A 14397-nucleotide genomic window follows, 5' to 3' on the forward strand; every position below is an offset into this window, starting at 1 on the left:
CAAAAACAGGCTGTTCAAATCACATCCAGGTGGTACTGCACATCTCTAGAGGAGAGACCCAGGCTCAGGACAGGATCTGTGGGCTTCCTGCAAGCTGTCCCTCAGCAGTGACACGGAGGCAGCAGTTGGGCTGTGGGGACTTACGAACATCTTGGGCATGCTAGTGTATTTCTCTTGGGAGAAATCATAGCAGCATTACATTGACCTGACAAGCACAGTCTTGTTCGCACAGAAGCACTGAACCATGAAGTGCCTCACAAACACCCACAGGTGTTTATTCACAGGCATTTCACCGTGGAAAAATAAACACATTAACAACAGTGGATCTTTACTATCTTGTAGGCAAAGGGTTCTTTGTTTTAGGATGTTGTTTAGCATGTAGGAAAAGTGGAATCTGTCAATACTATTTACACAATGATCACTTGTCACCTCAAGCATGACAAGCCTCTAGATCGAGTAGAAGTTTTACTCGGAGGTTAGAAATCATCACTACTTGCACAAACACGTGCAAGAAAATTACTGAAGAAATTGTAACCAGCAGTTTCAAAATTTTCACACTGTGTCAAATTTGCCACATAGTTTCACAAGCCAGCTTTATTTCTATTTTCATGGTTAGATTACCTGAACTGTTGCTGGTTCTATTAACACTCATAGCAAATGGGTTGGAACAGGACAGTGGAGATGGAGACTTGGCATTTCAGGATTGCCTTACCTGCTAGGTGGTGGGTTATTCCAGGGCAGGTTGTCCTCAGCCTTCTCCGCTAGCATTATTTTACTTAATATAAAAAAATCCTGAACCACCAAGTAATTTTAGTTCATATGGAACAGCTGCACTACGAAGTGAGAAAGCAAGCCTCGGGATGAGCACAGTCTGCAGCCAATAGGAAACAGGAATCTGAATCCTTAGTAGAAGGGGCTGCTCATGAAAAGCTTTGTTTTTCTCTTATTTTGGGAGCAATCAGTTCAGTTCCCTTCAGTGTTGCAGTGTTTCTTCACTGGTTCAGGTCAGAGCCAAAGCAAAAAGAGATGCTGCTATTCAGACCAGGTCTGCTGCCAGGTTTTCAAACCAAGCTGGCTGAAATGGAGTTTCCCAGGTAAGCACTTCCTTTCCCAGGCAAGCTGGAGGTAATACCATACTGACTTCAGTGACACGCTTCAGGTAGGCCCATTTCCAAAGCATTTATGTTCCACACACACCTGGAGTGCACTGTGTGCCATGTACCAACGCAATTTATTGAGGCATGGAAAGGAAAGTGATCAGGCATCCCAAATAGATAAAACCACTGTACTGGCACCATGCTGCTGCAAGAGTTTGCCCTTGTCTACGCTATCGAGCTGCACCAGGAAAAGTGCCACAAGGCCAAGGGGAGATATTTTGCTGACCTGTTCATAGCCCGTGCCTCCCACAACATCTGCAACACAATCAATCAAATAAGTAACAAGTGGTAGAAAAGGTTTCTTTGCATAGTTTGTGAATGAAGGTATTTCTTAGGCTCTTACTAAGAGAGAGAATTCAAATCTATTTTCCTGCCCTTAACCTGCAACATGTCTTGTTCATGCCATGCCTAAACACTGTCCTAGTCCAGTCAGCAGGGAAAAACAATATGAAGTCAAATACAGCTTAGGTCAACCTGGAGCATTGCATACTGGTTCTGTACTACAGGTGAAGAGTACTGCAAACAATTACCATTTCAGCAAATCAGATGCAGTCTTGAAGGTCTTGGGAGAAAGATAATTTAGGTCTCATTGGGCCAAAATGAAGGCAGCTGCAATGTAAATGGTAAGTATATTTTTACTGTGAGGTTGATTTAATTAAGACAGATTATGGTATGCTATAGTATGCATATGCAGACATCTATACATTTATCACCCTTGTGATCTTGCGCATGATATCAACCTAAAAGACAATTTCTCCTGAGTTTCTCCACTCTAAATTCTCCATCATTGAGCAACAGCACTGGAAAGCAGAGGAAGACGCTTACCCATGAATTAATTTCCTTTATTTCACAAGCTTTGAATTCAGAAATTGAACCACGACTAGTAGATCTTGATACGGTAGAGTAAGTAAAAATGCATGTGATTACAAAGGAAAAACTTTGTACAAAAAACTTTAAAAATCCGACGGCAACTTGGATTACCTTTAAGTACCAAAGTTCTCATGCAGAAGGAGAGCACTACTGCCCAGGTGGAGAAATCCCTGCAGGGGAGGCAATGGCATTGGTATGTATAAATTATGGCTCTAAAATGAAACAAGAAGGACACAGACTTGGAACGTACTGAGTGGGAACAGACAGGTGCTACAGAGACCGTTTGTCATTACATGTCCCGCTGATATTCTGTGTCTGAGAGAAGTGCTTTTTGGGTTTATAATAAATTAAAGATGAAACAGAAGCTGCCTATACTACTCTACTACATACTTTCAAATGGCCATTTTCTTCCTTCATAAGTGTTTTTGGTGGTGTTTCTCAAATACGGACATTAATCTTGGCATTGTGTCTAGTCAATTGTTGGCAACGTGTTCTAAAGGGACTCACTCACAGAATGCAACTTGCATAAATAACTCAGTAACATGCATTAACTACTCTAATACAGCAAAAGGGTGCAAAGGAACCATCATTCAGTTACGAGACAAAGCTAAAACCTGTAGTCACTAAAGGGGCAATGGAAGCACCATGCTTTAAGGTGACTATGGCATGAAAGCACAATTGTGAGGCAAGTAGTTCCAAGCAAACACACCACACTATTATCACCTCTTCCTATACAAAAAAAAAAAAAAAGACATTTCATTTTTTATTTCCATTAGTACCAAATAAAACTGTGGGTCTGATAACACAGATGTTGAAGGGAACAGACATTCCCATGATCCTTCATCCTTGTGTTTCTGTCCATCATAATTTTTCAGCCAAGACTGGTAATATTAGAGCGACCACCAGGAGGTGCCACGATGCGATGGCCAGTGCGGCGTGGGTTGTTGTCATCTATCTGAGCTCCTGCAGCAACAGAAAATCAGGAAACAAAGCTATGAGAAGGAAAAAACCAGCAGTGCTGGGATTTTACCCGTCTTGTTCCAGCTGTGCACCACTCACACCACCATCAGCTGGTTTCTCTTGAGCCAGACCCCTGATGGAAGGTGCTAAACAGACTTTCAAAACACATTTCTGTGCCTAGCTCCAGCTGTCTTACAGAAGTGCAGGACGGAATTTTTTATGCTCACCCCACATGGGGAGTTGTTTTCCACTGACTTGAAGAAGAGCCCATGAAGGGATGACAGCCTATGGACTGGGTTGCCTTTGCAAGGTCAGGCCCTGACAAAAAATATTAATGTTATAACTACACAAAACTCTAAAAACATACATGTGCAGAGTGAATTTTTCAAACCTGCCTCATTGATTTAGAATACCTGTCCCTACTGAGTCCATGGGTCAACAGTACAGTAAATCTGATGTTAGTGATCATACACCCAAGCGGAAAGGAACAGCAACCCAATGTAAACACACACCCACTTCAAATTGCATTTTAAAATTTTGAAAGGTTAAGCTTAAGGTGACAGCAAGCTTTCTGCTAGGATAAATATTGTCTGATCACATTCACCTTCCTAAAGGCAATGTAAGGCTACCATAAAAGTGTAGGATTGTTTGAAATGCTATCACAGTTTCTGGTTCCATTTACTAATAACTGCTTAAGAACACAGTAATGTGTGTTTGCCTGATTTGTATCTAGTTCATACCACTAGATGCCTTGGTAGTACCCAGATGCAGCAATGAACTGTGAAACCACCACTTCAGATGCTTATGAAAATCCCACTTATCAGTTATTATTATTACAGTTCACATTTCTAATAACTTTTTTTGCTTTATATAGGTTTATATATCTGTATGTGCTCACCATGGCCTCAGGTCTATGGGCAAAAATATACTTCAACAAACTAGAAGTGTTTTTAACATATTTGCTCTCCTTGGGCTTTCCTCTGGAAGTTTCATTTAGTTTCTAAAGATCTGTCACAGAGGAAAACTCCACCATGAGCTCCCACAGGGAAGAAAATCCAATGACTTTCATAACATCATAAGGAGCCACTTATTTACCAATTGGGCTGTAGATTTCTGAAGCATAAGGATTTGACACGCTTGGCTTCAGGTGACAAGAATTATTTCCAACAACGCCAAAGCAGGATTTTCCTATCTGCTTCTTATGTACCACAGAAAATGGTTTGGGCACCAAGAGAAAAGACGACAAGAAATACTCTAATCTCTGTATGAATAGCTGTGAGTTGCTGACCATGGACAAGGAGACCTGAGGTTTCCATGTCCAGCAGTTTCTGGTGGTGCAGCAAGAAAGAAATCTAAGATGTCTGAGCCTGAGTCTGGGTTGCAACAGACCCAAGTCCTAAAGTCTCATCAGCTCTACATACCACCAAGGGGCCTCAGTCACACCAACCAGAGTCCTCAGCTAACTGTAATGGGCCAGGTAAATAATATTAAGGATGATTAGATTTTAGATTGCAAACATTTTTAGTATTTGGCAATTTGTAAAATATTCCTAGGGAAAGAATGTATAAAAACATATATACATTCACACACACATATATATATGTAAATACATACAGGTATGTGAGTGTATATATAATCTTTTCATATTTGATTAAATAAGTAATTATAATTGAAGTGTATCACCAATAATCCATTCTCATGGCTTTAAAGCATTTCTGAGGAGGCAGGCTGACTTACCTGATAAGCTAAAATTGGATTGATGGAGGTTTCTGATTGGCGGGGGCTGGTTTTTGGCAGGGGAGGATTTAGTTGAGGGTGCAGGAGTTGCATATTTTGGCGTAGCTGGGATTTCATACACAGGTCCATCATACATTCCTCTGGAGACTCCTTGCAGTCCTCCCACCTAGATCAAGAGGAGAATAAAAATCCAGACACTGAATGCTCTGATAATGCTCCCTAATGATACTCCTGCCAATAGGCAGAGAGCACTGAACACAGAGCTATATTCTGCATTATCTGAATTAAAAACATATCTATACTCTCCTCAAAGCTACAGTCTGCTTTATATATAAAGGAAATTATAAAGCTTCCTCCCTCCATTTACGTATATATATGTGTATATACACATGTATATAAGAGATAAATCATTATTAGGCTTATATAGTCAATGGGGAGAAATGGGATTCAAAAGAACTACAGGTCTGACCTAAGATGTTTAAGTCAGATCAGTCACCATCACATCATCTCTCTCCATTCAGAGGCTGTTCAGCAGGGTTGGTTCAGCTGCTGAATCTCACTTGGGTTGTTGCAAGACTCATATCTGCTATGCTGATTGCAGCAATTTCATCTCCTACCCATATTTTCTCTGTTCCTCCTTTTCAGATACCTCGTTATCTTCATTAGAACTCACTGAAAAGTGGTGGCAATTTTTAAATTAAAATTTCAAGTTTCCATTTCTTGTCATCAACTAGAAAAGCGATTGTATGCTAGGCTGTGGCATGGGACCCATCTTTCATTATTTGTCAATCGAGTAGCTGTCATTTGAGCTCTCATTTCAGTTTGAGGTCTCTAGATTTAGTTCCTGGTTTCATCCAGCTCTTACAGAAATCAATGTATTTTCTTTGCTTTCAGTGATAGGGACATGAGGCTCAGAAGGGCCACTGTCTCGCAGGCTGACCCACAACGAATACCCAGAAGGGAGCAGCTGCCGATCACAGCAACTAATCAATCTTGCAGGGACCCACAAAGGCAGGAATTTATACCGCCATCCCCACTCCGGGATAAATGTATACTTCTATCCTGTGCCAGTTACAGCTTTGCAAGCTCCTTATCTGACATGTTTTTCTATATTTCTTTGTCATGCAGTGTCATATTCAAATGGTGGCTGATATGACCGTCTGGTTTTTTTCTAAATATTTTTTATCAGTAAAATTTGATAGTGAGAAAAGAAATGCACACATGAATCTGCTCTCCCTTCCTCTTGGCTGGCAGCAGAGGGAGCTAAAAGAGCAAAAATATGTCCTTTTCTTGGTCCTTTTGCAGACCTTTCCCTAAGTATCTAAAATCAAAGGTCTCTCCCAAAAATATAGAATCATTTCAGTCGGAAGAGACCCTCAGGATCATGGAGTCCAGCCATAACCCAGCCTTATACTAGCACTAAACCATGTCCCTAAGAATCTCTAGGCCCACTTTGCAAAATGCAAGTTACTTAGCCCAGTTACTTTTGTGCATACTCCTGGTATAAGACATCACTTTATGATATTTGTTTTTAAAGTGCTGTATTCACTATTGAAATGATATTTATATAATTAATATATAATGTTATGTTACATTATATTACTATAGTAATATATCACATATAATTATCAGATTATAATAATCCAATTTGTATAGCACTCTCATGCACTAAACCCTTGAGGGGCAAGTGTGAAGAGAAGGCCCATGTCATCTAAGTGGATAATGTGAAGAAAGTGCAATACTGATTGGTATTTTGCAAAACTTCTGCAGATGCATTTGGTTTTTATAGTGCCTTTTCTCATTAGAAGAACAGATCTTCTGTATCCCACAGCTTGACAGAATTTGTATAACAAATGATGAAAGACAAAAATCATGAGGTCTTAATTCCAGGTGCCATCCCCGTAGGCTATGATGTATGTTCGGTTGAAGAAAATAGGGGGTTTAATCAATTTGTCTTGTTGCTTGTCCTCACAAAGTGACTTTTTTCTCACTGGCAAAAAGCAATTTCCAAATAACCCCAAACTAGTGCCAAGCCAATCGGTTTTCAACAGAGGAACACTGAATTAATCCAAAACCAGAAGTGACCCAATCTTGATCTTGGTTGTTTCCCAAGGTTTTTATTAAACACAAGAGAAAAGTTTTCTGAGCTGTGAATGCTGCTAACGCTCAGTTCGGCACATGCACCAAGCAGTTCAGAGATGCCAAATACATTGAGTATCTCTGGCTTACGTGCTTTTCTTCTCTGCAATGTGGCTGCTCAGTATGCAATGCATGGTAACAATTTAAAATCCTGTTTTTCTTCTGGCTAACTCTCCTCGCAAAGAAGCTTTATCTTTTTTTTTTTTTTTTTTTCCTTTATTTTAACTAGAAGTAAATTCTGTCACTATTCCACCTCCCTTCAAAAGCCTGCACAGCTGGACATGAGGCAGTTATGTCCAAATGGCAATTTATAAGCTCTACCCACTGAAGCTCATGGTGTTAAAATTAAGTTACATCAGTTCAAACTTGCAGAGGAACCAGGCTTTTGGTCACATTTTGCACGTCATATACAGCCCATCTGATATTGACCCATATTAGTACAAAAATAATAAAAAAGCATGTGCTACTGTGGTTCCAAGAGTGTATGGCTGTAAAGAAGATTAATATCTGACAGTACCTTATTCCTGATTTTGATGCGCTGGTAAAGATATTCAGGGAAAGGTTTGCGAGGGATGAAGCGGCCCATTCCCTTATTTACATGCAGATTTCCATCTTCAAACACAATCTTCCCTTGGCTTATGACCACAAGTGGGGCACCATGGCACTCCATTCCTTCAAAGATGTTGTACTCAATGGCCTGGGGATCAACCAACACATTCACTGCAAATTTGGTACAAGATCTCTTTCAGTTAGTAACTTATAATCTGTATTTGTAGTCATAATTTTAGACAACTGCCATTAAGAGGTGTACAAAATTGTTTTGTCTGAAGGAAAAGCAATGCATTTTGCTATGAAATGACTTTAAACAATCTCTCTGATCAGACTTTTCCATTGCTCATTTTCCATCAGGGCTTTATCTCTTTTGCTTTTGAGGACTTTCCATATTTATCCAGAGCACCTAGAAGTGCGATAGCCTTAATAAGAAGGAAAATTGTGACTCAGCTGCCAGATACCCAGAGGATGTGGTCCCACTACACACATGCTGTGAGTGTGTAAGGGAATTTCAGAGGGGCTGACATACATATTTCTGGCTGAAAAGAACCAGAATAGCCTGTGTCTAAATGGGAATGACTGTAAAAGGGCAGGTGATTATAAATTTCTTCAAAATACAGATAGATCCCAAGACAGCAAAATAAAAACTGAATCACCTAAGCTTACTTTTTAAAGGTTTCTAAAGGTTTCTGCCTTTTTAATAGGAGCCATATTAAGCGATTTCAAGTAAAACATTTGGAAGAAGTGCCCAAACTAAAAGACCAAACCACCAAACAGTAAGATAACAACTTTGAAATACACAACACATAATATAAAACCTGTCACAGTCAAAACCAAAGCAACTGTGAGTCACTGGTACTCTACACTAAGGGCAGAGAAATATGCAGCAAAGCTTTGGAATTAAATAGAAAATCCCAGCCGTGAAGCTGCTCAGAGCTGTATTATCAAAATATTTAATCATCTCTCATAACTTAGAATACTGTTGATTTAATCGCGCAGTTTATAGTATCAGGTGCTTTTCAGGTAAGCAAAAAAGTGAGCTGGTTTTAAATTCATCATCACAGCCTTACTAACCTCAGCTGCAGACCTGCTGATTCACACCTATTGACAGATCTGTCACAAGCATGTGAAAAATAGTGCAATGTTATATGCAGAAAGAAAATAAATCCTCCCTGATCCCAGTGCTTCCAATGCAAGATTTCAGTACTTTCATCTTCTGAAACGTTTACCCATTTCAGAATACAAACAGGCAGTTCACATGATAGATACAAATAGGTGTTCACATGAATTAGATCAACATTTGAAAAGCAACAGCGACATTTCTTTTTTCTTGCTGGTTTTCCTTTTCTCCTTACCGATTTATGGCTTTTAGCCGTGATAGTCTTCACCTTATCAGGGTCCCAAATAACCACATCAGCATCCGATCCTACGGCAATCCGGCCTTTTCTTGGATACAGATTAAAGATTTTGGCAGCATTGGTACTGGTGACAGCTACAAACTGGCTCTCATCCATCTTACCTGTGGCCTAAAAACAATGAGACTTTGAGCAAATCATGCTTATAAAATGGGGATTTCGTATTCAGAGTGCCAAGCAATCAGGGAGATGTGGGAAGGCATGTGGTTCATATATATGGTGATGTTGCATGAAACATCAACATTTTATCAAGCAGGGCTTTATACAAGGCACATTGCTTGTGGGTTTGTAATAAACGCATGTTATTCCTGGCATTCCAAAGAATAGCCAATAAAACCTGAATGCAGATGAGACCATCAGGTTGCTCAGTTATCTAAAGTCCCTTTTTCTGCACACTGGTGCCTACATGTGTTTTGTTGCTAGTCCTAGTAATTTCCAGTTAATTGTTTTAACCATTTTAAAACAGGAGATACTTTTATGAGTATTATGAGATTTAAAAAGATCAAGATTCAGACTCTTTCAGAAACACTTCTTGCAAATTAAGTCCATTCTACTACTAGTATTACCAAACCTATACATTTAAGTAATGCAACCCCAATTATAATATATATATATATATACACACACAGAGAAATGTCACCACCAATTGAAGTTTTTATACAGTCAGCAGCCATGCACAACAGCATTTGGATTTCTCAGTAGAGTATTTTGGGGTCTTCCCTGGCAATAAACAAGAACAATGTTCCAAGGAAGAACAACAGTGCCAAACTTTTCAGTATTAGACACTGATTTCCTGCCTGGTAAAACATGAGATTTGCAAAATATAAGCTACTCGGTGGTGCAGGACTGAATGTTAACACCTGTAAATCCCATGTTGCAGCCCTTGCTGCAGATCCTTCCCTTTGTGGGAGTAACACAGGGGAAACATCACCGGCTGGCTGCACTTTGCTTGGTTCCTTGCTTTGCTCCTACACACCAGATATCTGAAGCTGCTTCTGTGTTTGGAACATCAATACTGGTCCCTGAAGAAAGTGGTTATTAAACACAGCCTGGGAGAAGTGTTCATGAGAGCACTGTAAATACCATCACTTCCGAATTTACAATATGAATTCAAGGGCAATGCAACGTAAGGTAATGAGTGTGTGTGTGTGTAGAGGGAGCATGGGCTGTATATGCAAAGACAGACAAGAGACGGAGAATATCAGTATATATTAGGATCCATGGAACCATCAAAAAATTGCTGACTTACACCGGCACCCCACCGCAAAATATGCCAGTATGAATTACATGCAATGTTCTCCTTCAAAGCATTTTATCGTCTAGCCTCGGGCTCGGTTGCCATCCGTTTGTAATTTCTCAAAAGCAATGAGACACTTCCTAAATTCAAACAATCCATTCATCGTGTTTATATGGAGTCCACTTCAAAATCATTAAACTGCTCCAGATCCTACATCTCTGAGAAGTACCCACTCTGACACAACTGGAATATTAAGCGGTGGAGTCTGTGAAGCCTCACATCTAATAAAACACGGTGGTGTTGCAGTGTCAGAAGTGAAACACAGCCCTGAGTTTATAAAACTAGAGAAGGATTTTGAAATAAACAATTCACCTCCTAGTAGCGCTCTCTCAGGGAATTCTCAGAAATATATTAGAAAGTCACTTAAGTACTGGCCAGGAGTCTCCTGGCTTTCATTATTCAGCCAACACTCAATTTCTTTTTAGCCAATGAAAGTAAGTAATTACTTACTACAGCCTTGTCCCAGACAACAGTCATTCTTTCCTCAATTCCATTGACCCCTTCAGGAATCATAGTGAAGTTGTCCTTTCCAATGGCTTTCTGGGCAGTGCTATACGGGCAGTGTCCACTTCCCGTCACCTGCAGGTCCCCGCTGCGGAGTTAACACACAGAAGGTTTAGACCAGGCATCACCAAGGTTACCTTGGTCTCAGACTAGCCATGAATGGACTGTTCAAGCCTACACACCAGAGGCTGTAAATCATGTCAGCAACCGTTACATGTTGGCTACAGATCACTGAAGAGCGACAATGACATCGGACATCTTCACTTTCCCCCAGGAGCACCCTGAACTCCCAGATTACAGCTCCCTTGGGTTTCCAGCTGCTTATCGACAGAGATCAGGCACAAGCCCACTAACCAGGACAAAGGATTATTCCAGGATTAAGAAAATGATCAGAAGCTTGTATGAAATGTCTGACACTCTCAAAGTAAATTAATTCATAACCATGTTGGAAAATAATAGCAGATTTTACAATATGAAGTCATAAGCATCAAGCCTGTTTCCCTGTATTTCTCCCCTGCACACATATTTTTCTTGCAATTCTTACACAAATATTTCTTATCTGACCTTCCAAAACAGAACCATGATAATAAATATATAAAAATATATATTTTTTATATATTTATATTATATAAATATATATTATTTATATTATATAAATATAAATATATATTTTATATATATATATATATAAAATATATGAAATCTTGCAAAAACAGGGGGCTGGGGGGGAAGTCGGTTCTTCAATATCCACAGGGAACATGTGATATTTTTAGGTCTCAATTAAGCTTACAGGAGTCAAGCACATTAAAACACACTATGATTTCTCTTCCATCACTCCAAAAGTGTGATGTCCCCAAGAGCCTGTCATCCTTTTTTTTTTTAACTGATTATATAAGTTCCAGCTCTGAAACATCTGATTGATTCTGGTCCACAAATTTAGATCCCAACAAGCTAACAAATAGCCAAGTACAAAGGAAAAAAGGGTCACACATCAGTAATTCTAATGCAATTTTCTAGGCTGCCAGCCCTAATAATTGCTGACAGTCACAGAAGAACCTTTGGTCTCTTTCCTGGTTCTTCACCATCCTCACATCCATCCATCCAGTTTTCAGCAGAAGGCAAACCCATGTATTTAATAGTGAAAAGGCAGCTACATTTTAGCTATTCCTGGTTATTAATGACTGCCTGGTGTTACTCCATAGGATTAAACCAAGTCCATCAGTTAAATATTCAGTTATTCAAACAAACAATAAAGTTGGAAGATTGCAATGCCATTTCTTCCTTTTTGTTCCTCTTGTGTCAGCTAAGCTCCTTGTGGCTTACCCTCTCTCTCTTTCCTGCACTCTGGTGAATACAACCATGAAACCATGAATGCTGCAGCGAGGCTCTGTCTCACTGCCCATTTCCCTGAGGTTGTGTTGCACTTCTTACACCATGTTATTAATTCCTATACTTGAAAGATACAAAAAAGGTGTTGCTTCCTCTGAACCCTGTTTTCCCTCTCCTCTCACAGTTAATGACATTTAATGACATGCACTGCACTCTCCAGTCTAATCAACAGAAGACTTCTGAGGCTGAAGCATATTGCTTGAGAGCTGCCCGGCACCTCTTGATCAACCACACATGCACTCCTACTGTCTAGATACACTCTCTTGTCAAATGAGGGATGAGCATCAGATGAACTGTAAAACTGAGAGACAAAAAAGGATCACCACAGAAAACATCTCCAGAGGAGTGGTGGGAATTAAGAGTGGGCATATGTGTATATTTGATCATTAATATCTCATCATCTTATTCTTCACCATAAACAAGGCTTTCATGGCAGGTTACATCTTCTATGAAGCACCAAGATCTCACGTCTCTGGTTCAGAAGAGATGGCATATGACAGCGGCAATAATGCAGCAGGACACCATGGACAATGAGAGCTGCTTCATGGCCTCAGGTGAAACAAAGATTAAATCTCATGAGGCAAATCCAATCTGCAAACCCTATGAGACATGCTGGATTTTTATACATTCAGCTTTTCAGTGAAAAATCAACATTTTCTGTGGAAAACAACACAAGCGCTATGCTGTATACTTGCAGAGGAAGAATGCTGTAAGGGCTTTTTTTAATGAATGCAAAATACTGGTCTCCTAATGAACAGGGTGAGAGAAAAGTGAAATGCTGTCTTTACCATCATCCTTGCATCAAACTCCCCTCAAATGCATGGCAGACAGAAAAAATATACAGTTCTTTTTTTAGTTTCACAGTATAGATTTAAAGTATTAAAACCAAAAGCAGGCTAAGCTGCTGTCACTTAAGATCTAGGACTTTAAGCCACTAGAAAAAAAAAAAAGTCATTTTTGCATGTTTGGAGGATGATGAAAAGGTCTGTGACTCCTCAGTTTGTCTTTCTGATGTTAGTGTTTAAATAAAAAGTCATTTTTTGGATTCCAGTTCTAAATATTCCCTTGCTAATTTAACTAATCTGTTTTGACCCACATACTATTATTTTGGGACTCTCTTCTAGAAAACCATTGTCTGACAGAGTAAAGAGCCAAACATTTTGATACACATTCACATGTGCTGGCTAAGAGCCTTACCCTCACACAACAAGCTTTGCTCTTTACAGTGCTGATAGTGATGGATCAGACCAGAAAAGCCTTTTTTCTTCCTTGTCCTTATTTTAAGGAACAGAAAGCTCAATTAAGGAAAATCATTTCTGCCACCAGACCATCACAACAGAACAAATTCCTGTGTATTCTTACCAGAACACCATGTAACTCAGAGCCCAGCTGTGCATTCATTAATAGTGCTGTCCATGCAGCATCGTTAGGACAGCTGACTTAAAATCTGGGTTTGTTGGCCTGCACAGCCTGACCCAGCGTGTGCAAGAACAGATACGTGCAAACTGCAGCAGTAGCATTGATTGGTGGCAGCTTCCCATGACACATATGTGCCCATCCACCTAAAGGGCAGCTCTGCCCAGGCATGATTTACACTTACAAGGGCCTTATATTACCAGCCACACTTGCACTATCTGCCTTATAGCCTGCCAGCTGGTCATGTGGGAAAATAACCTCAGGAGGAGATCTTTTCTGAAGACCGATGGGTCACTTTTAGGGCTCAAATTCTACCGGAATGCCTAGGAAGGGGAGGCAGCAGGTGACATGAGTGCATTGCATTAAATAAGGTTTTGAACAGTTGAGTTCCTCACTCTAGTGCTAACAATCTGTCCTGGTGGGCCTCCAGCTGTGAATTTCCATATCATTTCAAAGCAGGAGGTCTTTTGCTTAAGCTAAAGAAGACCCATAGTTGGAAATAGGCAGCAAACACTTTCAGGGATGGGTTTATGGTCTGTGTTGCTGGCAAGGCATTGCTGATGTCTTCTGTAGGAGAAAGACACTTCTCCCTCTGCTGTCCACATTCCCTCCATCTCTCTAATGATAACCCTCTCTCTACCAACCTGGAGACAGTCAGCCCATACCCAAATCCTTACAGACCTCCACGAGTTTTGACAAAAACTGCACCAGGACAGTTTTCTCAGTTCTACAGACCTCTCATTCTGGGACAACCCTGATTTCAGGAACTGTGCTGCCAGATATGACCAGGGCTTAAAACTGTGTCTGTTCTCACAGAAGGAGGTCTATCTACTGGGCTGTTGCTTGGGCTGGATGGTGAGGATGCCATCTGATCACATATTAACAATTGGGCTGGAGAAAACAGAAGACTAGGGAGAAAGCCAATTTGAAGTCCTGGGCTAAAGACTATCTAGCAGTACAA

At 40.2% G+C, this 14397-nt stretch overlaps 1 protein-coding gene across 2 annotated transcripts in view; it reads right to left on the reverse strand.

Annotated features, from left to right (window-relative positions):
* Positions 1 to 2898: 2898 nt before the first annotated feature.
* CRMP1 (collapsin response mediator protein 1) overlaps positions 2899 to 14397 on the reverse strand; it is a gene marked incomplete at both ends in the record, with an annotated part of 49572 nt that continues 38073 nt past the window's right edge. For both annotated transcript variants that reach the window (XM_080343610.1, XM_080343611.1), the window contains 5 exons: positions 2899 to 2990; positions 4725 to 4890; positions 7381 to 7560; positions 8771 to 8941; positions 10578 to 10719. In XM_080343610.1, coding sequence (XP_080199736.1) covers positions 2899 to 2990; positions 4725 to 4890; positions 7381 to 7560; positions 8771 to 8941; positions 10578 to 10719 — 751 coding nt within the window. The remainder of the gene's footprint in view (positions 2991 to 4724; positions 4891 to 7380; positions 7561 to 8770; positions 8942 to 10577; positions 10720 to 14397) is intronic.

The sequence above is a fragment of the Nesoenas mayeri genome (assembly GCF_963082525.1).
Source record: "Nesoenas mayeri genome assembly, chromosome: 4".
In the NCBI taxonomy this organism is placed as follows: domain Eukaryota; kingdom Metazoa; phylum Chordata; class Aves; order Columbiformes; family Columbidae; genus Nesoenas; species Nesoenas mayeri.